Consider the following 26,384-nt stretch of genomic DNA (forward strand, 5'->3'; position numbering starts at 1 on the left):
ATCTTAAAAAAACACTCAGCGTTCCCTTCCCGCGTTCGCGCGTCTTACTTGTGTCTAATGTTATACATGTTTTGGGAAAGGACAAGGACAAAGCATTAGCCAACTAAAACAGGACCCTTGATCAATTCCAAACCTTTTCGAGGACTGAAATATTTTATTATTGTTTGGGCGGGAACCCCTTTTGGTGTTAGCATTATGTTATGCTTTAGCTATTGAAAAATCTACAAGCTCATAGCGTGCCACCGAGTGGCACGCTACGAGCTTGTAGGTCTGCTATTTTTTTTTAAATCGAAGAAAAACATAGCTTTTTCAGAAAACTGTCAGGATGTAGAAGACATTTTTAGAATCTGATCTCAGGTCAAAATGGGTTAAAAAATATATATATATATTTCTAGGAATTTCATGACCATGGGAACCCTGCAGACTGTAGCAGTCTGTTGGACTCTCCCATCACACTGACCTTAGACTTGCTGTGTCGGATCAGGGCCGACAGCAGTCTGTTGGACTCTCCCATCACCCCGGCGTGGTCTTTGGCTTCACACCACTCCACCAGCCTCTCCACCAGCTTCCCGTTGGTGCCCAGCTGGTCCGCCGCCTCGGCTGAACACACACGAGACAGAGAAGAAGGGAGGGGGGGGGGGGGGGGGGGGAAACGTTAAAGGGACATTTCACCGCTGGAAGGAACTGCTGTCACTCAATACCGCCCGCCACCAATGCCTGGACCCAGTGCCAGCAGAATACACACACACACACACACACACACACACACACACACACACACACACACACACACACACACACACACACACACACACACACACACACACACACACACACACACACACACACACACACACACACACACACACACACACACACACACACACACACACACACACACACACACACACACACACACACACACACACACACACACACACACACACACACACACACACACACACACACACACACCATAAGTGTCTTGTTAGAAAACAAGCAGCGCAAACTGCAACTGGGCCACTTTTTTCTGTTACACTAAATAATCTCTTCGCCAAAAAAAATAGCTGATCTACAAGCTCACTATGCAGAGTTGTATGAAAGTTGTATTTCAACTTTGGTACATTTCCGGTTGTTGTTTGTCGATTTGTTTGTGATAAGTTGTTTTCCTCACTAATCTGGATTTTATTTTAGCAGGATGGTATGGTTGGGTGCATGTTTGTTTGTCATGTCTGTCGTTTATGGTCAAAGTTACTTAACCCATTCTGGACTTTTGGTGTTTTGACTAAGCATTATGTTATACTTTATCTATTGAAAAATAGCAGATCTACAAGCTCGTAGCGCGCCTATTTTTGAAAAATCTTAAAAATGCGCCACAAATCTTTGAATATATATATATATATATTTTTTTATGTTTTCTTTTTGTGGCTTTCGCCTTTATTTTATATTTTTTTATGGAGGGGCAGACAGTAGGATGACATGCAGTAAAGGCCGTCGGGATCGGGAGTCGAACCCGCGGCACACTGACAGATTGGATTACCAGCCAAGGTGCCTGGACCACTGAGCCACGGCCCAGGCGAATATGGCTGATTAAGCCTCAAGGTCGACTGGTGGACCTCGAGGAGTTAATTTACGAAAATAAAAAGACAAAAAAGTTAGAATATGGAGATAAGAGGTTTCTGGCCGACTGCAACGATTTAATACAAAGTCCTGGGAAATATACCCTGCGTGTCTATGAGCATGAATCATAACGTGCTTAAAAGCACACTTGTCGAAGAAGCTTGGCTTCAAAACCAAATTTACATCAGTACTGAACAACATGGCTCCTTTGAGAACCACCAGGGGCAAAACCCGCTCGGAACCATGGATGAATTCGGACATACTGGCTGCAATGAAAGCCAGAGACAAAAAATGCTCTGAATTTCTAAAATGCAAGTCAAAGCTAGCCAAGCGCTTCGACAGTGTTCGCCAAGCTCGTTTGAACAACCTAAATACCCAACGAATCAAGCTACGAAACAATGTAACTGCCATGACCAAATCAGCTAAAAGTAACTTCATTAATGATAAAGCTCAGGAAAACAAAAACAATCCTCATGAGCTCTGGAAGCTACTAAACAATCAACTAAGCTATGGTCAGAAACTAAAAACCAGATTTTCAAACATAAACATCAAATCGGACAACACTCTCATCACTGACAACCTTGATGTGGCCAACTACTTGAATATCTTCTTTACAAACATATCAACAACGCTGGTTAACAAACTGCCCTCCCACTCTGGGCTCTTTGGTGTAGAGAACATTACAACCTTCTACAGAAACCTAGGTGTTTGTAAAGACGATTTTAAACTAGTTATGGTAACAACTGATGAGGTAATTAAGAAACTGAGTGCCCTCCAACCCCACAAGGCCACAGGCCATGACAACATTCCCTCCAAATTTCTCAGAGACTCAGCCATCTCTATAGCTCCAATCATCACCCACATAGTAAACCTCTCCATCAAACAGGGACAGGTCCCCCAAGATTTCAAACTGGCCAAAGTAACCCCCTTGCACAAGAAAGGGAGTAAATTAGACCCCGGCAACTACCGCCCTATTTCTATTCTTAGTTCCATCTCGAAAGTGATGGAAAAAATAGTCTATGAACAGGTTGAAAAGTATATTGCCACTAATAAATTATTGTACGAGTTCCAATCTGGCTTCAGAACATCCCACTCCACTGACACATGCCTTCTCTATTTGAGCGACCACATCAAACAAGAGGTGGACGCTGGCAAATACTGCGGCATGGTCATGCTGGACCTCCAAAAGGCTTTTGACACCGTGAACCACTCCATACTGGTTAACAAGCTAAAAGCAATTGGTTTCGATAGCACATCAGTGAGCTGGATGCAATCCTACCTGGAGGGGAGAGAACAGATGGTGGAAGTGAACGGAACACTGTCCCCCCCCCTCCCAGTGAGCTGTGGCGTTCCACAAGGAAGCATGCCTCTACTGTTCCTAATATATGTAAACGACATGACTTCAGCTTGTGACTGCAACTTGTTCCTGTTCGCAGATGACTCAGCACTGCTGGTCTCGGACAGGGACAAACTGCAGGTTGAAAATGCCCTCAGCTCTGAACTCGGTAGAATCTGCACCTGGCTCGCTGATAACAAACTATCTTTACACCTGGGAAAAACTGAATCCATTCTCTTTGGCTCTATTAGTAATCTCAGCAAGGCAAATGGCTTCTTGGTTAGAGTGGGTGACAATGTTATCACACGTAAAGATGAAATTACCTACCTAGGTTCCATCCTGGAGGCTAACCTTTCCGGTGATAAAATGGCCACCAACGTAATCAAAAAAGTCAACCATAGAACAAGATTCCTCTACAGGATCTCCTCACTGGTCAACAAAAACACCTTGAAGACCTTAACAAGGGCCCTCGTACAGGGTTTCTTTGACTATGCATGCACCTCCTGGTACCACAGCACCTCAAAGGCCCTTAAAACCAGGCTCCAGACTTCCCAAAACAAACTGGTCAGGCTCCTACTTGACCTCGCCCCCCGAACCCACCTCACCCCTGCCCACTTCGACAGGCTGGAATGGCTTAGGGTCGACGACAGAGTACAGCATCTTGCAATGGGTCTGGTCCACAAGATTCGATACACCACCAAGATACCCATGTATCTGTCTAGATACTTCCTTAATGTTAACGAAGTCCACACCCACAACACCAGAGGGAGTGCAACGAACCATGTACAACCCAGATTCGGCACAAACAAGGGACTAAATTCTTTTCGCTCCTATGCCACCAAAATGTGGAACGCCCTACCAACTGTCATTAAGACATGCAAATCCCTTGACTCCTTCAAAACCGCTCTCAAAGGGCACCTACGGATGGCTGCAATTCGAAACTGGCCCCCGTAAAATCTGAATCCCCCCCCCCCCCGCCCCCCCCTTTTTCCCCTCACTGTATATTTTTCTTTTCCCTTTTTACCTCCTTTATGATGAATTCCTGTTCTGTCTATAGAAGTGTCTATTTGTACGTCTCTAAATGTTTTGATGATTTGAACATGGTGGACCCTATTGGAAACAAGTGTAATGCTTAATTGGGTCGTCCACTCACAGTTAACAGCCTTTGTATTGAGTTTGTGCTTGAAATGTACTGTAATTCTGCAAACTGTTAATACATTCTTCAATCAATCAATCAAAGTGCACAGTAGTTAGTTACCTTGTGTGTCTATGAGCATGCATGCGTAACGTGCACAGTAGCATTACCTTGCGTGTCTATGAGCATGAATCATAACGTGCACAGTAACATTACCTTGCGTGTCTATGAGCATGAATCATAACGTGCACAGTAACATTACCTTGCGTGTCTATGAGCATGAATCATAACGTGCACAGTAACATTACCTTGCGTGTCTATGAGCATGCATGCGTAACGTGCACAGTGACATTACCTTGCGTGTCTATGAGCATGCATGCGTAACGTGCACAGTGACATTACCTTGCGTGTCTATGAGCATGCATGCGTAACGTGCAACATTACCTTGCGTGTCTATGAGCATGCATGCGTAACGTGCACAGTAACATTACCTTGCGTGTCTATGAGCATGAATCATAACGTGCACAGTAACATTACCTTGTGTGTCTATGAGCATGCGTAACGTGCACAGTAACATTACCTTGCGTGTCTATGAGAATGAATCATAACGTGCACAGTAACATTACCTTGCGTGTCTATGAGCATGCATGCGTAACGTGCACAGTAACATTACCTTGCGTGTCTATGAGCATGCATGCGTAACGTGCACAGTAACATTACCTTGCGTGTCTATGAGCATGAATCATAACGTGCACAGTGACATTACCTTGCGTGTCTATGAGCATGCATGCGTAACGTGCACAGTAACATTACCTTGCGTGTCTATGAGCATGCATGCGTAACGTGCACAGTAGCATTACCTTGCGTGTCTATGAGCATGAATCATAACGTGCACAGTGACATTACCTTGCGTGTCTATGAGCATGAATCGTAACGTGCACAGTAACATTACCTTGCGTGTCTATGAGCATGAATCATAACGTGCACAGTAGCATTACCTTGCGTGTCTATGAGCATGCATGTGTAACGTGCACAGTAACATTACCTTGCGTGTCTATGAGAATGAATCATAACGTGCACAGTGACATTACCTTGCGTGTCTATGAGCATGCGTAACGTGCACAGTAGCATTACCTTGCGTGTCTATGAGCATGCGTAACGTGCACAGTAACATTACCTTGCGTGTCTATGCGCATGAATCCTAACGTGCACAGTGACATTACCCTGTGTGTCTATGCGCATGAATCCTAACGTGCACAGTGACATTACCTTGCGTGTCTATGAGCATGCGCAGCGTGCCCAGCAGTTTGAACTGGACCGGAGGCATCTCGGACTGCAGGAACTTCAGCACCACGTCCGACACGCCGGCGGACAGCATCTTGGACTTGTTGACCACTGTGACGAGAGAGGGACGGGAAACAACATCAGGGAATGGGCAATTTAATCGGTCATCACATCGGAATCGGCCCGATAATGGCCTTATCCCATTCCGGGGCGGGAACCCCTTTTGGTGTTTTAACTAAGCATTATGTTATACTTTAGCTTTTGAAAAATAGCAGATCTACAAGGTCGTAGCGCGCCACCGAGTGGCGCACTACGAGCTTGTAGGTCTGCTATTTTTGAAAAAGTCGTGAAAATGCGGCACGAGTCTTTGAATATATGTTCTTTCAGAAGACTTTTTTTTTATTTCGACGTCAGGCCTAAATGGGTGCAAAATCGGTATTGGGTCGATATCGAAATAATATATCGGTTTTATTTTATTTTATAATAATTATGTTGGAAAAAGGAAATAAAAAAGCCTGAAAAGGCCTTTTGTGATGATGAAGGCTGCAAATTATATCAGTGTTTTCTGGGGAAGCTTTCAAGTCAACAAGTTGGAACATTTTTAAATAAAAATACTACATTAACCCATTTTGGGGCGGGAACCCCTTTTGGTGTTAGCATTATGTTATGCTTTAGCTATTGAAAAATAGCAGATCTACAAGCTCATAGCACGCCACCGAGTGGCGCGCTATGAGCTTGTAGATCTGCTATTTTTTTTTTAAATCGAGGAATCACTGACATAGAAACATAGCTTTTTCAGAAAACTGTCAGGATGTAGAAGACATTTTTAGAATCTGATCTCAGGTCAAAATGGGTTAAAGATGTTGATGTTGGGATACGGGCCAACATTTCAATAACGGTGCATCCCTAGGTTTGGAAAAAAGAGCTTTTTCAAATTCAGTGTTTATAGGCCTTTTTTCAGAATGGACAAAATTATTATATATTTTTAACCCATTTATGCCTAACGTCGACGTTTAAAAAATGTCTTCTAAATTCTGACAGTTTTCTGAAATACCTCATGCTTCTGTATCAGTGGTGCTCAATATTTCATGTCAAGGACCCCAAAAATGATATATAATTGGCCCCCGACCCCCATCTGAAAATATGTTGTTCCAGGAACCCCTCAGAAGCAAAGATTTGAGTTAAAAACGTTCGCTCTGAAAGAATATATATTCAAAGATTTGTGCCACATTTTCACGATTTTTCTAAAATAGCAGACCTACAAGCTCGGTGGCGCGCTATGAGCTTGTAGATCTGCTATTTTTCAATAGCTAAAGCATAACATAATGCTAACACCAAAAGGGGTTCCCGCCCAAAATGGGTTAATACAGAATGAAATCATATCATCGGTTATATAGGTTATCGACTATATCAGCAATTAATTCGGATATATCGAATATATCGGATATATCGATATGGGCCAAAATGTCTCATCGGTACATCCCTAAACAACATACAAACATTCATTCAAAACACCCCAAAACACCGTTTCACATTAGCCCATTTTGACCTGAGATCAGATTCTAAAAATGTCTTCTACATCCTGACAGTTTTCTGAAAAAGCTATGTTTCTATGTCAGTCGTTCTTCGATTTTTCAAAAATAGCAGACCTACAAGCTCATAGCGCGCCACTCGGTGGCGCGCTATGAGCTTGTAGATCTGCTATTTTTCAATAGCTAAAGCATAACATGATGCTAACACCAAAAGGGGTTCCCGCCCAGAATGGGTTAGAGCAGTGACAAGAAACGGGAAACCACAGAGCTAAAAAAAAAACCCACGTAACTACAACTACCAAACGATTATTAGACCAAGAGAAACATAACAATTACACCACAGACAGACAGACAAGAGGGAGGGAGGGCTATCTCTATGAAAAAAGGAAAATATAGGCTTTGCGAGGTGGCAGCACTGTGTGATTTTGTGAAGAATCACAGCAGTGCGTTTTGGTTAAAAATACCTCTCAAGTATTAGAGGACGTGTTTGATTAGTGGGTTGCAAAGCATGCGGAGACAGTGTGAGGATGTTAAAAATGGATCGTGAAGTCACGAGAGATATACTTTCAACCACGGGGAGAATGTGCAACGTTAAAAAATGGATCGTGGGCTGGCAGAGGAAGAAGTAGTGTTGCAGACTGCAGTTTTCAGGTGTATAAAATAATTTGAAAATAGCAGATCTGGAAGCTCACAGCTTGTATAGCTGCTATTTTCAAATGGCCGAAATGTATATTGGGCGTATAAGTGATTAATGCACGTTTTGTAATAATAATGAAAATCTTCAAAAGTAACTAGTAACTAAAGTCTTCAAATAAATGTAGTGGAGTTAAAGTACAATATTTGTCTCCGAGATGTAGTGGAAATTGGAAATACTCAAGTAAAGTACAAAAAACCTCAAAATTATAATGTACTTAGTTAGTTTCCACCACTGAGAAACAGATTTGTGATCAAAGCAGGACAAATGAAGAAGACATTAGCGGTGGCCGAACGGTTTGCGGAGCGGTCTTGAAACCGGAAGGTCGCCAGTTCGTATCCCCGGATCGGCACGTTAAAATGACCACCGCTGAAGTGCCTTTGAGCAAGGCATTGAACCACTACCATGAAATGTTCTATGAGCAGGGCCTGGCTGGAAACAAGTATCTGATGCTTAGTCCAGTTACCCTGGGTAAATAATACATATAGTAACTTTGCTTTGCTTTGCTTTGTTGCAGGGTTATTCTGTAAGGCAGGGATTCCCAAACCTTCGCATAATTTAAGCCCCCTTTCAACAATAGTGAACTCAGGAACCATCCATCCAGGTCTCAATGGATTAACCACGTTTAAACCGTGAACTGGATCCGAGTTGGCTCTCCACTTGGGACAGCTTTTTCACCCCATCTACTGCGTGTTGCACAGTGACAGGTGTGGGTATATCTCACCAGGTATAGCCAGGTTCCTCAGCACTCTCAGTGCTACGTAGGCATGTAACGATATATCGTATATCTCGATATATCGATATTATATCCCGACGATATGTATCGATTTATTAAAAAAAAAAAAAAATATATATATATATATATATATATATATATATATATATTTTTTTTAGGCGGGGGCTAGTGTGTGATATGAAATGTGAGCTGTAAACATATTCCATCATATTCACGTGCTTTTGGAGAGAAATGAGACAGACTCCATGCAGTCACTTTCAGTAGTAGAGGCCTGCAGAGGGGAGCTATGTGTCTGTGCCCAGGTGATGGTCGTTATTGATGCTCATTAATACATCAAGGAAGGCAATTATGTTTGCAAAGTAGTTAAATAAAAATTGTAAAAAAAAGCTTGGGGGGGGGGGGGGGAAGATAAATCATTCAAAAAAAGATTTTTTTGGTCATTTGTCTGGAAAATAATTGTGTTGAAAATATCGTGAAAAATCGTATGGTGAACCTCATATCGTGATACGTATCGTATCGTGAGTTGAGTGCAGGCCTGGAATTTCATCCTTTTAGGGGCAAGGCCACTTGGCCTTTAGTGTGGTCAACTTTTTGAGGGCACAAGGCCAAGTGCCAGGGCATGAAGGCCATCAATTAAAAAATGATTTTCCGATGAACATTGGTTCAGAACAGTGCTTCTTAAATAAATAATCACAGCTTTAAATAACAAAATATAAGTAGCTACTGTTGTAAAATATTGTAAACATGTTTTGGGGACCCAGTCCAGAGATGAAAATCATAATGAAATGGCCTAGGACCCTGTCAGGCTGTCACCCTAGGCTAATTAATATAAATTTAATTTGGGGGTCCTTGAAATTTAAATGGCTGAGGATCATTGGGTTAAACTGTGAGTTAATTCACATAAAATACAATGACAGCCTACATAACTTTTGAATAAGGGCTTGGTTTAGAAAAGCCTATATTTTGTGCTAAACTAATATATTGAATAACATGGCATTGTAGAGAGGTTAGTGACAGATAAGATAATTTCTCCATTGTGGGGCTGCACCGCTGCAGGACTGAGGACTCTGCAGTAAGTCAACACAAAGTGAAAGTGCAGCTTCAAATCAGTTTTTTGTTCTTACCTGGAGACAGTGTGTGCTGTGCACAGGGGAACAATTGTTTAATTATATCCATGGTGTCTTTCTGTCGCTATCCATAATGCGACGCAAAAGTACATTTATGTTTGTTTTGGTGGGCTAGATAGATTCGGTAGATCTCCTCCTTGTATGGACAGCCACGCTGTTTCGCATTAGACAAAAGGAAATCAGCTGGACCATGTCCGACCAGCGACCAACGTTAATACATGTGACGTAGGACCGCCACACTGTCGCAACTGTAGGAAACATTGTTTTGTTTTGAGTGATAGTTGCAATTTGACCGGATAGCTAGATTAGCTACACTAGTAGGCAGCGTGTGGGCTAAATGCCCTCTGTTTACTCTGTCAGTGCGTGTATGTGTGGCGCGGAGGAGGAGGCGTGCGGGTGTGTGTGTGTGTGTGTGTGTGTGTGTGTGTGTGTGTATGCGCGCGTCATGACGACCAGCGGCAGCGGGGGTAGTTATTAAGGCAAAGTACCGCAAAATAATCAAACCACTTTGCAAATGGCAACACAACTACAACACAGATTTGTTCTGCGCGGGACGTGAGGGGAACATTGGTTACCGTAATGACTGGAAAATTGCGCAGAGGATAAACGGTAAAATGAACTTCTGTGGGCGCCGGTCGGGGCACCACGGCCACTGTGGCCGTATGGGCATATACTTTTTCGAGGGGCACACGGCCAAAGAGAGGGGCAACGACGGCCATGGCCGCCGTGGCCGCCGTGAAATTCCTGCCCTGGTTGAGTGTATCGTTACATGCCTACTCACCAGGTATAGCCAGGTTCCTCAGTGCGCTCAGCGCTGCGTGTTGCACGGTGACGTTGCCCTCGTCCACGTGTCTGTCCAGGAGGTCCAGCAGCTTCTGGACGATGCCGGTGTCCACCATGTGGATGCAGTTCCCGTCTGAGAAGACAGGGGGGGGGAGAGAGAGCGAGAGAGAGACCATATGAGGACACACACACACACAAGGCACACACACAAGGAGCACAACAAGAGGACACAACAATTGATATACGTATCCAATTTTGGGGGTCCCCCCATCTGAAAATGTTTTTTTTTTTAGTTTTCAGAAGAGAAGATTTGTGATAAAACATTAACACAAGGTGGAGGGCGGCGGGGGAGCGTCATTAGACTGTGCGCATTAAATGAGCAGTAAATGAGTTAACCCATTTAGGCCATGACGTTGAAATAAGAAAAGTGTTCGCTCTGAAAGAATATATATTCAAAGATTTGTGCCGCATTTTTACGATTTTTCAAAAAATAGCAGACCTACGAGCTCATAGCGCGCCACTCGGTGGCGCGCTATGAGCTTGTAGATCTGCTATTTTTCAATAGCTAAAGTATAACATGATGCTTAGTTAAAACACCAAAAGGGGTTCCCGTCCAGAATGGGTTTTAATCGTCAAGCTAAATTTGTAATCGCGACGGTCCCCAATCCAACGAGCCAATGACGGAAGAGAAGAGGACGGTCTTATACTCACCGTTGCGGGCGAAGTTTGCGATGGCCAGCGCCCCCGCCAGCTGCAGCTGGTGGTTGTGGGACGGCACCCAGGACAGCACCCTCTGGAACACGCTGCCTTTGCCCCCCTCGAAGAGTTTCTGCATGGACTCATCTGTTACAGAGACATGGGCAGCGGTGGCCTAAGGGTTAGAGGAGCGCCCTTGTCGCCGAAAGGTTGCCGGTTCGATTCCCCGGACGGGCAGGACAAATCTGGGTGGGGAAGTGATTGGTCATCACTCACCCCAACACAGCTTAAGTGCCCTTGAGCAAGGCACTGAAGCCCCAAATGCTCCCCCTGGAGCTGCTTAGTGGCCAACAGTATAAGACTGGTGTGGTTGTACTGGTCAGCTCCCAGGTTGTAGTGTGTGTGTGTGTGTGTGTGTGTGTGTGTGTGTGTGTGTGTGTGTGTGTGTGTGTGTGTGTGTGTGTGTGTTTCTATGTGCAGGGTGTTGCTGAAAATGAGCAGCTGTGCTCAGCTACTTCCCTGGGTAAATAAAGAATAAAAAGAAAATTGAAAAAATTGAACGAGCGCTTTCAGATGTTATCTCCATATTTAATGTCCGTCATCAGCCGTCATCGACACCATTCAACGCAGCCAGTATGGACATTTCCACATACTGACGTTGTTTTCAGCCATTGTCCGACGTTATAACCGTTCTTCGATTTTTCAAAAATAGCAGACCTAGAAGCTTGTAGCGCGCCACTCGGTGGCGCTCTACAAGCTTGTAGATCTGCTATTTTTCAATAGCTAAAGCATAACATAATGCTAACACCAAAAGGGGTTCCCGCCCAAAATGGGTTGTAACCTCAAATCAGTCTTAACCGGCCATGTAAGTCAGTTTCGTGATGTGCAATAATGAGTCTCTTACTCCTATATGTGCAATGCCCAAAGACAGGCCAGTGTAGCAACAACAAAGCATAGAATAGAATGGTATAATTCCATTCCAAATGTTATTGTCAAATGTCTTTGCTACACCACCTATCCTAGGGCATAGGATCACACTGCAGCACGTTGTGAGCTTGTTCTGTTCTGTTCTTTTTGTGGAATCTCTGAGGCCTCATACACACGTATCAAACGAATGTTCTGTGTTCCATCTGTTACCTTATTTTATCTTCGCCGCTATAGCCACAGCTAGCATCCATGGAAGGAACAGCCAAAATCCGTAAACCTCCGTTCACGTGCACGTGTCTTTAGTGACTTTATGGCTCGTAATGGGATAAAGTACCATGTTCGGAGCTTAATAAAACATTAATTCGAGCTGCCGCTAAACAAAACAATCGATCGCTACTAGCTAGCATGGCTGTGTGACCCTTAGCAGAACATGCGTCATTAACACTTCCAGTTCAAAAAGTACAACGGCTCTTCTTTGTCTGCTCATGTCGTACATTTCTCTGGCACTGGCCACTGGTAACCGGTGTATAACCCATTTTGGTGTTAGCATTACTTTATGCCTTAGCTATTGAAAAATAGCAGACCTACAAGCTCATAGCGCGCCACCGAGTGGCACGCTACGAGCTTGTAGGTCTGCTATTTTTGAAAAATCGAAGAACGACTGACATAGAAACATAGCTTTTTCAGAAAACTGTCGGGAGGTAGAAGACATTTTTAGAATCTGATCTCAGGTCAAAATGGGTTAAAGTGTAAATGTCAAGTCCTGCATGCACCATCGGGTCTTACCTCCCAGTAACAGCAGCACCATCAGGTCGGAGGCCGTCTTCAGCTGGGCCACGTCCTCCTCTCGGTCCCCGTCCACAGTCTGGGCCACCACGTCCAGAAGACACTCCACCAGGCCCGCCTCCACCAGCTGCAGCTTGATCACGTCTGGGGGGCGGAGGAGGAGGAGGAGATGGAGGGGTGGAGGAGACAACAGGGCCATACGTTAATGAAGCAGTGGTTTTCAACCCTTTCCATCTCAAGGCTCATTATGTATTCGTCATTTGAGCCACGGACCACCATTTGTGACCAGATTTGACTGGGAGACTGCCATCGCGCAAATTCCAGCTTTTCACCAGAGGAGAAAAACTCATTTTTTCCCCCCAAAATGAGTTTATAGCACAGGCAGACTATTCACATACTAGAGCATGTCTGAAATAAGTGTCAGAGCTGAAATCGACATGTAAATATGAAATAAATGCTTAAACATGTAGCTAGGTGTAATGTTAGAGACCACAGAAGACATGTAAATATGAAATAAATGCTTAAACATGTAGCTAGGTGTAATGTTAGAGACCACAGAAGACATGTAAATATTAAATAAATGCTTAAACATGTAGCTAGGTGTAATGTTAGAGACCACAGAAGACATGTAAATATGAAATAAATGCTTAAACATGTAGCTAGGTGTAATGTTAGAGACCACAGAAGACATGTAAATATGAAATAAATGCTTAAACATGTAGCTAGGTGTAATGTTAGAGACCACAGAAGACATGTAAATATTAAATAAATGCTTAAACATGTAGCTAGGTGTAATGTTAGAGACCACAGAAGACATGTAAATATGAAATAAATGCTTAAACATGTAGCTAGGTGTAATGTTAGAGACCACAGAAGACATGTAAATATGAAATAAATGCTTAAACATGTAGCTAGGTGTAATGTTAGAGACCACAGAATACATGTAAATATGAAATAAATGCTTAAACATGTAGCTAGGTGTAATGTTAGAGACCACAGAAGACATGTAAATATGAAATAAATGCTTAAACATGTAGCTAGGTGTAATGTTAGAGACCACAGAAGACATGTAAATATGAAATAAATGCTTAAACATGTAGCTAGGTGTAATGTTAGAGACCACAGAAGACATGTAAATATGAAATAAATGCTTAAACATGTAGCTAGGTGTAATGTTAGAGACCACAGAAGACATGTAAATATGAAATAAATGCTTAAACATGTAGCTAGGTGTAATGTTAGAGACCACAGAAGTCAACCTTTCAAGCCTGAACAACCAATATGTCAATTTGAAGCTATGATTCCCTGCTTTCATATGACATAAAAAAAACGAAAATTCAAAAAATAAATGGCAGTCCCTCAGTCAAATTTAGTCACATTTGATTGAGGTTTAGCCAATTGAAAAAAGTTGAACGAGCGCTTTCAGATGTTATCTCCATATTTAATGTCCGTCATCAGCCGTCATCGACACCATTCAACGCAGCCAGTATGGACATTTCCACATACTGACGTTGTTTTCAGCCATTGTCTGACGTGGTGTTGGTCGCGTTGTCCGACTATATAACCGTAACGGCTAAATCTAACCCCAACTCTAACCCTAAGCTCAGTCTTAACTGGCGACGTAATTCCCTTAACCCATTTTGACCTGAGATCCGATTCTAAAAATGTCTTCTACATCCTGACAGTTTTCTGAAAAAGCTATGTTTCTGTGTCAGTCGTTCTTCGATTTTTCAAAAATAGCAGACCTACAAGCTCGTAGCGCGCCACTCGGTGGCGCGCTATGAGCTTGTAGATCTGCTATTTTTCAATAGCTAAAGCATAACATAATTCTAACACCAAAAGGGGTTCCCGCCCAAAAGGGGTTCCGTGATGCAGATTTTTTACAAAAAATTTAACTCTTGAAGCCAAATGGACCTCTAAAGGCCTGTACGCACTGCGCGGTTTTTGATTATCGTTCACGAAGTACAGTGTCAGACTATCTGATTAAAATGGAACACATCCTTGCCGTTTCTTTCTCTCGAGACTGGTCACACTACACGTTTTTTCACATTCCCCGACATATTCACGCCGGGGGACACGTTCTCGGAAATGAGCCGCGGTCCCCGGCCGGGCAGCTGTTCCGACACACGCACGCACACCCAAGTTGGATTGCTTGTGTGTTCATAAGGCCATAGCAATTATCAAAATATCTTAATAACCAAAATAGTGCTTAACCCATTTAGGCCTGACCTCAAAATTAAAAAAAAAATCTTCTAAATCCTCCAGTTTTCTGAAATAAATATTTTCACGATTTTTCAAAAATAGCAGACCTACAAGCTCGTAGCGTGCCACTCGGTGGCGCGCTATGAGCTTGTAGATCTGCTATTTTTCAATAGCTAAATTATAACATAATATTTAAAACACCAAAAGGGGTTCCCGCCCCAAAATGGGTTAAATATGCACTTCCACCATGGACAGCTATAGACAACAGATTAAACAATTCGCTCACATTGAATTAACTACTAACAAGTAAGACGCGCGAACGCGGGAAGCGAACGCAGCTCGTAAATTGCAAAAACAACAATTAGAATAAATTACGTAATTTAAGGTTTTTTTTAAGTTCTTTTTTTTGTGTTTTTTAAGTTTTTTTTTAAGTTAAGTTTTTTTGTAAGTTACGTTTTTTTGTGTGTGTGTGTGTGTGCGTTTTTCCTTAAGTTTTTTTTTTAAGTTAAGTTTTCTTTTTAAGTTAAGTTTTTTTTAAGTTAAGTTTTGTGTGTGTGTGTGTGTGCGTGCGTGCGTGCGTGCGTGCGTGCGTGCGTGCGTGCGTGTGTGTGTGTGTGCGTGCATGTGTGTTTTTGTGTGTGATACAGTTGCGCCCTCTGGTGGTGGGCGGGTGGTGTTACAGCGTGACACACACACACACACACACACACACACACACACACACACACACACACACACACAGACATGATCTGCTGGGTCTCATAGTAAATGCTCACTGCGTTCGCAATAATAATAATAACTAATGGGATATTGTTTCGCCATTGTCAGCGATATCCTTTTATTTTATTTTTCTTGTCTGACCTGTTCCACCATCACTGTGAACTCCAGCTTCAGCTCCGCCAGACCATTAAAGTTTGATCCGTTATGGTTCTCATGTAGAGTGGACATAGTTGTAGCGTACTGTCTGGTATTGTGCGTTATACGCACGCTTTAACCCGACTCTCACACACACACACACAGAATCAGAATTATTGTAATGAGTGATGTAGGTCTACTCGAAAATTGAATGTTGCCCAAGTGGTGCACGGACAGTGATGTACAATTACAATTTACAATTTAGGCATTTAGCAGACGCTCTTAATCCAGAGCGACTTACATTAGGCAGGAACAAAAGTATGGGAATACATCACATATATAAAATGCATTTATCAAGAAACATGCGTAAGCTAAGAACGTAACTAGAACATATCTATATAATGACACTATACATATTAACTATGCATATATACTATACTATGCTATACATATGTAGGCTACTATGATGTGCTATGACTATATACAATGCAATTATTGTGCTGTCTACATGACATGCTATAAGTCTGTTTCAAATGCTATATAAGTCTAAAAAGTGCTGTCTAAGGGGGTAGGATAAGTGCTATGGGCCATGATGTGATCCCAAACTCCGTAGGGACATTACTGCAAAGAGCTGTAATAGGCCTATCTCACAGCATTTCCCCGCCCCTTTTTACGCCCCCTTTTGGAGATAGTGGTGTTATTTTTTTCTGCGGTCCATATAGGCTTCCATGTTAAAATGTATTTTTACAAGCCACAAACTAACGTTTTGTGAAGGTAAGGTTTATTCTACTTATTTGAGTTGTTATACCATTGTGTTTTCTTCATATTATTATCGGTCTTTGACATTTTAACATTAGGAAATGTACTTAGATTCTCCAGAGAAAAAAAGTGTAAATGTTAAATGACACCACTATCTACCGGAAGTGGGCGTGGAAAGGGGGCTGTGAGATAGGCCTATTCTATTGGTCATTGCATTTGTCATCGCAATGAACGCATAGTAAGGCATGTCACACTAGGTGAGGAAATGTCCCAAAAAATTAAACATGTTTAATATTGACGATGTATTCTCGTGGGCGTCGCAGAGGCCGAATATATTTCTTTTTGATATGTCACAAGATTTAAAGACGCACGTTACTTTGTTGGGAGTTAATTATTGCGCCCGACACAGGAATTTCGTCGGGGGTGACGAATCAGGCTAAAATCAGGCTTAATAGCGTGACGTGTAGTGCGTCCATGCCTTAACGTATGACCTGTGTGTCTTCCCCCTCCCTCCCTCCCTCCCCCCCCCCCCCCCCCCCCTCCACCCAGATGCTTTTAACGCAGTGGTGTTCAAGGACCACTGGTGGTCCCCGGACCACCGGTGGTCCGGTATTTTACACTCTCAAGAGGTAAAGATCTATAAGGGTCCATTTGGTGACCAACTCTCCATCATTTAGCTGATGGGGACCACCTGGAACCCACCACTGGTGGTCCCCGGACCACTGGTGGTCCCCGGACCACTGGTGGTCCCCGGACCACTGGTTGAACACCACTGCGTTAAAGCATCTGGGTGGAGGGGGGGGGGGGGGGGAGGGAGGGGGAAGACACACAGGTCATACGTTAACCCATTTAGGCCCTACATCGAAATGAAACAAATGTCTTCTAAAATCTGACAGTTTTCCGAAAAACCTTATGTTTCTGTATCAGTGGTGCTCAATATTTCATGTCAAGGACACCAAAAAGTATATGTAATAGGCCGCTGACCCCCATCGGAAAATATGTCGTTCCAGGCCAACCCTGGAAAATGCGCCACATTTTTAAGATTTTCAAAAAATAGCAGACCTACAAGCTCGTAGCGCGCCACTCGGTGGCGCGCTACGAGCTTGTAGATCTGCTATTTTTCAATAGCTAAATTATAACATGTTTAAAACACCAAAAGTGGTTCCCGCCCAGAATGGGTTAAACTCTAGGTGCTGCAGCTATACCTTGTGCTACCCCCTTACCCTGTATCCCTAAACTTCTTTATTTTACTATCTTGAAAAAAAAATGTTTTAGCCTAACTCTGAAACACTTTTAAACCGTTGTGACAACCAGCGAAATGGTCCTCAAAATTGGCTTGCTTCTCAAATTCTGCTGCTCTATATCTGTGGCAAACATTTGGCGCAGGCTCACAAATGTAGCAATAAAGTACACACGCACGTGCGCGAGCAGAGAGTGGCTGACACAGTTTGAAAAACAGCAGCTGAAAGCGTGTAGGCGATGGGATGCCGTTTGGCTAGCCATGACGCTGCAGTTTGCAGGCTACAGATGATGACGCACGCACGCACGCACGCACGCACGCACGCACGCACGCACGCACGCACGCACGCACACTCCTGAGGAACCCACTGTGGACACCCTAGTCCACTGAGGGGTCTCTGGCACGGCCGCTTCAAACTGATTTGCACTAGACAAGCGCAGATAAGCTGCGTTCGTTCACTTTCAGAAGATAAGCATTGTTGCATCGTGTGCGTGAGTGCGCGCTTTGATGCGATTCAGATAATTAAATCTCCTCCAGACCTTTTCCAGTGATGACTTTTTAAACCTCGGCTACTACCTCCAGGTCCAGCAGATCAGCTGACTCGGGGGCAAAGCTACTAGCTGTCCTCACAACTAAGCTCAGACTTCACACAGTATCCAACGTTCCTGGCATTAATACGGTTAACCCGACTTTTACCGATTAACCCATTTAGACGATTCTACAAATGCCCTATCAGTAGTTCTTAAACTATTTCATGTCAATGACCCCTAGAATTATATGTATTTGGCCGCCGACCCCATCTCAAAATATGCTGTTCCAGGGACCCCCAGAAGCAAAGATTTGAGTTAAAACGCTCTGAAAGAATATATATTCAAAGATTTGCGCCACATTTTGACGATTTTTCAAAGATAGCAAACCTACAAGTTCATAGCACGCGCTATGAACTTGTAGATCTTCTATTTTTCAACAGCTAAAGCGTAACATAGTGCTTAGAACACCAAAAGGGGTTCCCCCCCAGAATGGGTTAAGGACATTTCTCTAAATGGTCATCCCTAGTCAGTCTGGAAACAAATATTTTTTCATACATTATTTTACATTTTCCATACTTTTCCAGACCTGGAAGAAGTATGAAATGTAATCCCACACGTTTCCATACCAGCATAGGAGGACCCTTGATGAGATCTGTTCCCTCTGTGGAATCTTTCACGATAATGAAAACCAAACAACAAAACAAGCGCCTACCGTTTTCCGCCAGAGGAGCGAGGACCTCGAATATCATCTCCTTCTTCTCGTGTTCCGACTGCTTCTTGAAGAGCTGCACCAGTTCTTCCGCGATGTTTGTGGACGCGAACTGCTCTTTGCTGGACTCTGAAAACACATCGACCGCCGGGCAGAAAGACAGCGAGTTTTCATTTTGCACTGCTTTGGTAATTGGTATGGTTTTACCAGGACAAAGCTTTTCCCCGATATATCGGCCATTATTTGACAACGTCGAAATCGGCAATTATGCTTTAAAAATGTCCAGAAATAATCTAACATGCTGCAATGTAGAGTGTTGTGAGCAGGCGCAGATTTCTGATTATCTGGCTACGCAAGACTAGCATCGACCAATCTGACTTGTTGGTAGTGGATGCACTAAACAAAACAGGTGTGAAGACAATATAGGTAAGAAGGCCTATTAGGTATAGGGCATAGCAGTGGCGGCCATTTTGTGGTTCCACAAATCAAAAGCACATGATTTTTTCTCCAATGGAGATTTCCAGAAATACAATTATTTTAAAACCAGTGGGTTTTATATAATACAGTATGTAAAACCCACTGGCTTTAAAATAATTGTATTGGTTCTAGTATTAACAAGAGCTTGTGACTAAAAAAATCACACCCGTGTGAACTGAGAGGTGTAAGGCCTGTCTGACGTAATGAAATCATGTCTGACGTAATGAAATCACACCCGGGTGAACAGGGTGAACATAGCAACCATGCTCATTTTTTCTGCACTAACAAAGCCAGTTGTAGGAGTGGTTTACACCACTCAAAAAAACAACCACATTATGGATCCATTGGATCACGGCTTCTTTCTCCTCCTTTTCCTGAAAAAGTAACAGATTTAGACTCTGAGATTCAAGCTGTTATTATTACTATTCTTAAAAATGTGAAGGTAATCCGCACCGAGCTCGGCCAGGTTTCCGAAGGCGATGAGACACATGTCGGTCAGTGCCGTGTTGTGAGAGTGGAGTCCCAGCAGTTTGACCAGGGTGGGGATCACGCCCATGCTGATCAGCTGAGCCTGGAGGGAGTCTGGAGGGACGCGCACGCACACACACAGAGAGAGACACACACACAACACACACACACACACACACACAAACACGTGTTTCTTTGACTGTGGCTGAAAGGCTAGGGAGCGATACCAAGATCACCTCGATTACAATTAACGAACGATTATTAAAGGGATAGTTCAGATTTTTTTAACTTAAGTTGTATGAAATACTTGCCATTAATATAGTGGTTGCAACTGTATTAATTGATTGCCCGAGTCCTGTGGTGGGAGTTCTGCTCTGGTTTTGGTGAAATATCAAGTAGTTCCGGTCATTTTGTGGGGGGCACTGGGGGCCACGCAGTAAAAGTAAATGAATCCACAAAACTAACGTAATTTGTATTGTTGACCTATTTCTAAAATATTAGTGCAACTTCCGTTCTTTTTTTACCCCTCTATCACACAGAACTATGTTTTTTGTGTCCATATCACTACGCCCAAAAAATAGTTCCATGTGATAGAGGGGTCAAAGTTGAACGAAAGTCGCGCTAATATTTTAGAAATAGGTCAACAATACAAATTACGTTCGTTTTGTGGATTAATTTAGTTTTACTGCGTGGCCCCAGTGCCCCCCACAAATTGACCGGAACTACTTAATATTGACCAAAACCAGAGCAGAACTCCCACCATGGGACTCGGGCAATCAATTAATACAGTTGCAACCACTATATTAATGACAAGTATTTCATACAACTTAAGTTCAAAAAATCTGAACTATCCCTTTAAGCGCACCGTGAAAATGGCAGATCTACATGCTCGCAACCATGCCGTGATGCATTGCGTTGTGAGGTTGTAGATCAGCCATTTTTGAACGTCAACATTATACAAGACAATGTATACTACAATGCTTAAAGGGGAAAACCACCCGTTTTCAACATTTTACTTTGTCATTATTATACATTAGAGCTGTTGTGTGGAAATAATAAAAAGTCCCCCCATCCTCCCATTCTGTGTTTCCTAGAACTGTAATTATGAAAAATTACATGGTGAGACACATCTTGATGACATCATCAAGGTGCGTTTCACCATGTTAATGATTTTTTTCAGACCTCTAGTTCTAGGAAACTCAGAATGGGGGGACTTTTTTATTATTTCCACACAACAGCTCTAAGGTATATTAATGACATAGTAAAATGTTGAAAATGAGTGGAATGCCCCTTTAAGTAGTTCAGAAGATAAAATCTATTACAACAAGTTATTTGTGCCGATTTGTTGATTTGATACATACAAAAAAACAACAAATAACAGTTTTGGACATATGTTTCCACCCGACAGAGAGGCTATTATATTCTTTGTGTATCATATATAATATATTATATCATATATAATACTGTGAACTCTCAACTTTTAAACGTTTTCAAAACTCCGTTTTCAAATCTCCCTCATGACGAGTCACTAGAGTCTCAACCCAACCAGTCGCTAATTGTTTGATGTCACGATGATAATTGCGATTAACGATTTAATTGTGTTTTTTTGCATTGAACATCGGAACGTCACAATTTGTATTTCTGTTCGCCTTTTAGGCTTCGTAAATCACAAAATGCACAGGGCAGATATGACAAATAACTTAAATATACAAAGAAATCACTGACACATTTCATATATATTTTTTCATTCCAACATGGAAACAATTGACGATTGATCATCTCAAATTATTGCGATTAGGCGATTATGTAATGATTGTGACAGGCCCAGTCACCAACAGTACAGCTGTAAGAATCCAGAGAGAGAGAGAGCGAGAGAGGTTAACAGATATAAGAAGGTTAAGGTTAAGGCAACCCATTGAATTATCATCATGACTGAACTGTGGAATTGTAACAAAAAGCAAAAGGATGAAGCAAGAGACGTTCTCGGACAACGAAACAAACACACACGCAGCGAGCAGTTCTCAAATGTTTTCAATTTACGGAACGCCCGGTGTGTACAAATGGAACCAAATGGACTTGTCGTAACAAGGCTACATGTTTGGTTCCGTGTGTACACTCTCGTGCTCCCTTTTCCACCGGGGTTGACCCGGTTCGGTTCTCCCCCCCCCCCCCCCCGCCTAATATTGAACCGGTTCAGAGTGTTTCCACTGAAAATTAACTGGTTCAGAACCCTCAAAGTTGGTTCGGAATAGGCCGGCGGTCCAAATGCAATGGTTCCAAGAATCTGGAACGGAACCAGTTCTTTTGGTAGAAAAGGGTCCCCAGAGTTACAGACCTGTAATAAGGGTCCATTTGGTTCCATTTGTTACACTCTCAGAGTTACAGACCTGTAAGGGTCCATTTGGTTCCATTTGTTACACTCTCAGAGTTACAGACCTGTAAGGGTCCATTTGGTTCCATTTGTTACACTCTCAGAGTTACAGACCTGTAAGGGTCCATTTGGTTCCATTTGTTACACTCTCAGAGTTACAGACCTGTAAGGGTCCATTTGTTACACTCTCAGAGTTACAGACCTGTAAGGGTCCATTTGTTACACTCTCAGAGTTACAGACCTGTAAGGGTCCATTTGTTACACTCTCAGAGTTACAGACCTGTAATAAGGGTCCATTTGGTTCCATTTGTTACACTCTCAGAGTTACAGGCCTGTAAGGGTCCATTTGTTACACTCTCAGAGTTACAGACCTGTAAGGGTCCATTTGGTTCCATTTTCTCAGAGTTACAGACATTTGGAACCTCTTCATGGACAGCATTTTGAGAACCACTGTGCTGGTAATAATAATGGCACCGCAAACGAGACCAGAAAACGAGGCTGGAGTCGGTTCTGATTTAGTCCGTTCCCAAACTGAACCCAAAAACAGAATATGAACCCCCCCGGCTATTTTTTTATTTTTTTTTATTTTTTTTCTAACTCTGTATTTTATTTTATTTTGCATAGATGTGTATATTTGTATGTCTTAAAATGTTTTGATGAATTGAAAATGAGAGACCCTGGTCTTAGTGCTTTTTCCTCCTAGCAGTTTTTCATTCGTGTCATTGTAGGCAAAAATTCCACCACAAATATTTTTAAATAGTTTAAACCAATGGTTACAAGTGAATACTCTCAAGACCCTCCCTCCCACTTAACTGAAACCGACTCCCACCCTGTCATGCATGTCTTGAGAAAGGTTGGACAAATCTACCCCCCCCCCCCCCCCCAAAAAAAAAGACGCACCAACACCGACACCAAAAAACAAAAAGAACAGTGTAGACGCATCTCCCTGGTCACTGCGACCACACGTGTCTATACAGTAGAGCTGCTATAGTACAGTACAAGTACAAGTGACAGAGGAGAGGAAAGCATTTAGTTCATTAAGACATACAGTAAAGTACAGTATAATGGATGGAGTCAGTGGGGAAGGTAAGGTAAGAGTCAGAAACACAACACAGGAATGAGGAGGAGTGGTGAAAGAATCGAGGAGTTAATGGAGCAAACAAACTCCAAAATAACTTGATATCCTTTTTTTTTATCTATATTTTTTTATCCCCACGATCTTTGATCAAAATCCGCGGGAATTTCTACACTCAAACCTTTGGACCAATATCACCAATGTTGGGCTTTTGTATTTTTTTAAGTTTAAAAATGAAGGTTTTACGAGCCAATGAAAGTGGCACTGTCGAGCACCCAATAAGGCCGTTCACACTGAGCACTAGAACTAGAACTGTAGCCAGGCAGTCAGCGGTGTTGTTGAGCAGCCTGCACCGCTCAGTTCACACGGGTGTGATTTTTCTTATCGATTGGCCCCCGTCTCATCGCTGCTTGCTGCTACATTTTAACCCATTCTGGGCGGGAACCCCTTGTGGTGTTAGCATTATGTTATGCTTTAGCTATTGAAAAATAGCAGATCTACAAGCTCATAGCGCGCCACCGAGTGGCGCGCTACGAGCTTGTAGGTCTGCTATTTTTGAAAAATCGAAGAACGACTGACATAGAAACATAGCTTTTTCAGAAAACTGTCAGGATGTAGAAGACATTTTTAGAATCTGATCTCGGGTCAAAATGGGTTAATTTTGAATCCTTAGAAGTAACATTTTCCACAGGTTTCCACCTGAAAGAGACGATATCTGTGGTTCATTTGCAGCTCAGCTGTATCTGTGATCTCGATTGATTGTGGATGGACGCGTTTATATGGCCGTTTGTAAACTCCACATCCCCGCGTGCTGGGTTGCTGCCGCAGTGCCCTGGCCTGCACCGTCACAAACCCCAGACAGTGAAAAGCCATATATATATATCTCACCCTCCGCCAGACAAGTCAGATGGATCATCCTGTCAGCCAGGGGTGCCAGCTAGGGCCTTGGCAGCAGCCACTTTGAGGCTGTCATATTACATAGCATGCTCACTGCTAGCCATAGCACTCCTAGTTGCTGTCATAACCCATTTTGACCCGAGATCAGATTCTAAAAAATGTCTTCTACATCCTGACAGTTCTCCGAAAAAGCTATGTTTCTATGTCAGTCGTTCTTCGATTTTTCAAAAATAGCAGAGCTACAAGCTCGTAGCGCGCCACTCGGCGGCGCGCTATGAGCTTGTAGCTCTGCTATTTTTCAATAGCCGAAGCATAACGTAATGCTAACACCAAAAGGGGTTCCCGCCCAGAATGGCATAAAGGAAGGCCACCCACCACCGCCGCTGCTGCTGTGATAACATGATTCTATGGGGACAGTGGTTCTCAAAACCTTTATCGTGCTCCAAAAATGACATGTTATTTGGCCGCCCCCGGGGCTCTTATTCTGAAGGGGAAGTCTGTTTTGGTTGTAACCAAGCCTTCATGACATGTTGTTATGACGCCGTTCAAAGTGCTAGTATAACCAAGTAGTCAACCACAATCCACGTGGATTAAACACGAGATTTGTGTCAAAGTTCATAATATTCACGATATGAAAACCATATACTGTGACTTCCCCCCCCCCCCCCCCCCCCCCCCTTTTCCCTCACTGTATATGTTTATTTTCCCTTTTCACCTCCTTTATGATGAATTCCTGTTCGGTCCTTTGTCTATATAGAAGTGTCTATTTGTACGTCTCTAAATGTTTTTGATGAATTGAACATGGTGGACCCTATTGGAAACAAGTGTAATGCTTAATTGGGTCGTCCACTCACAGTTAACAGCCTTTGTATTGAGTTTGTGCTTGAAATGTACTGTAATTCTGCAAACTGTTAATAAATATTTCAATCAATCAATCAAAAACTTAACCCATTTTGGGCGGGTGTTTTAACTAAGCATTATGTAAAAACTTTAGCTATTGAAAAATAGCAGATCTACAAGCTCATAGCGCGCCACCGAGTGGCGCGCTACAAGCTTGTAGGTCTGCTATTTTTTTTTTTAAATCATGAAAATGCGGCACAAATGTTTGAATATTATATTCTTTCAGAAGACTTTTTTTTTTTATTTCGACGTCAGGCCTAAATTGGTTAAAACAATGTACACACTTTGGAAGTACGTTAAAACTCTTGGAACCTCCGCGGCATTAGGCGAGGTGGTCATTTTATCTGTATCATGCTGGCTAAAGAAACGCTGTGGTGGTAGAGACGTCCGGCCGCAGTGCGCAAGCAGGTGTTCCCCTTATGTGCAGCTGAGTGCCTGGTAGGAGACCGTCTCCTATTGAGTATCTTATTGATCGATGATGCGGTCGTCAATTACAGGTTTAGGAATGTAAAGATGGGTGAACTGCTTTAAATTATCAAAGCGTTATTATTGGCGTGGCATTAGGCACATTAGCAGTTGTTTCTCTGCAGGGTTAAGTGGAGGTTTCGTTCATTATGTACCATTATCATTGTTATAGTTCAGTGAGGATTCGTTCATTACCATTGCTACAGTTCATCGGTGAGGATTCGTTCATTACAATTATTATTGCTACAGTTCATTGGTGAGGATTCGTTCATTATTTACCATTATCATTGTTATAGTTCAGTGAGGATTCGTTCATTACCATTATTATTGCTACAGTTCATCGGTGAGGATTCGTTCATTATTTACCATTATCATTGTTATAGTTCAGTGAGGATTCATTCATTACCATTATTATTGCTACAGTTCATTGGTGAGGATTCGTTCATTACCATTATTATTGCTACAGTTCATCGGTGAGGATTCGTTAATTATTTACCATTATCATTGCTACAGTTCATCGGTGAGGATTCGTTCATTACCATTATTATTGCTACAGTTCATCGGTGAGGATTCGTTCATTACCATTATTATTGCTACAGTTCATCGGTGAGGATTCGTTCATTACCATTATTATTGCTACAGTTCATCGGTGAGGATTCTTCCATTAAAGGTATATTCAGTGATTTCACTTAATTCAAATAGCACTTATTTTTTGGATAATCCTCCCTACTATAAATGGTGCTGACCATATAAGGAGTTCCTCCCTGTCCCCAGTGAGCC

The 26,384-nt window shown here is 42.6% G+C and overlaps 1 protein-coding gene across 3 annotated transcripts in view; it reads right to left on the reverse strand.

Moving 5' to 3' along the window:
• The window catches only part of rap1gds1 (RAP1, GTP-GDP dissociation stimulator 1), a 74,749-nt gene that overhangs the window by 11,899 nt on the left and 36,466 nt on the right, over positions 1-26,384 (reverse strand). For 2 of the 3 annotated variants that reach the window (XM_079491442.1, XM_079491441.1), the window contains 7 exons: positions 19,882-20,010; positions 18,955-19,080; positions 12,657-12,800; positions 10,959-11,090; positions 10,246-10,380; positions 5,361-5,486; positions 461-600 (listed from right to left, as the gene is read on the reverse strand). In XM_079491442.1, the coding sequence (XP_079347568.1) occupies positions 461-600; positions 5,361-5,486; positions 10,246-10,380; positions 10,959-11,090; positions 12,657-12,800; positions 18,955-19,080; positions 19,882-20,010 (932 nt within the window). The remainder of the gene's footprint in view (positions 1-460; positions 601-5,360; positions 5,487-10,245; positions 10,381-10,958; positions 11,091-12,656; positions 12,801-18,954; positions 19,081-19,881; positions 20,011-26,384) is intronic. The other variant, XM_079491440.1, reaches the window with a different exon arrangement.

Source organism: Electrona antarctica, assembly GCF_951216825.1.
Source record: "Electrona antarctica genome assembly, chromosome: 21".
In the NCBI taxonomy this organism is placed as follows: Eukaryota; Metazoa; Chordata; class Actinopteri; order Myctophiformes; family Myctophidae; genus Electrona; species Electrona antarctica.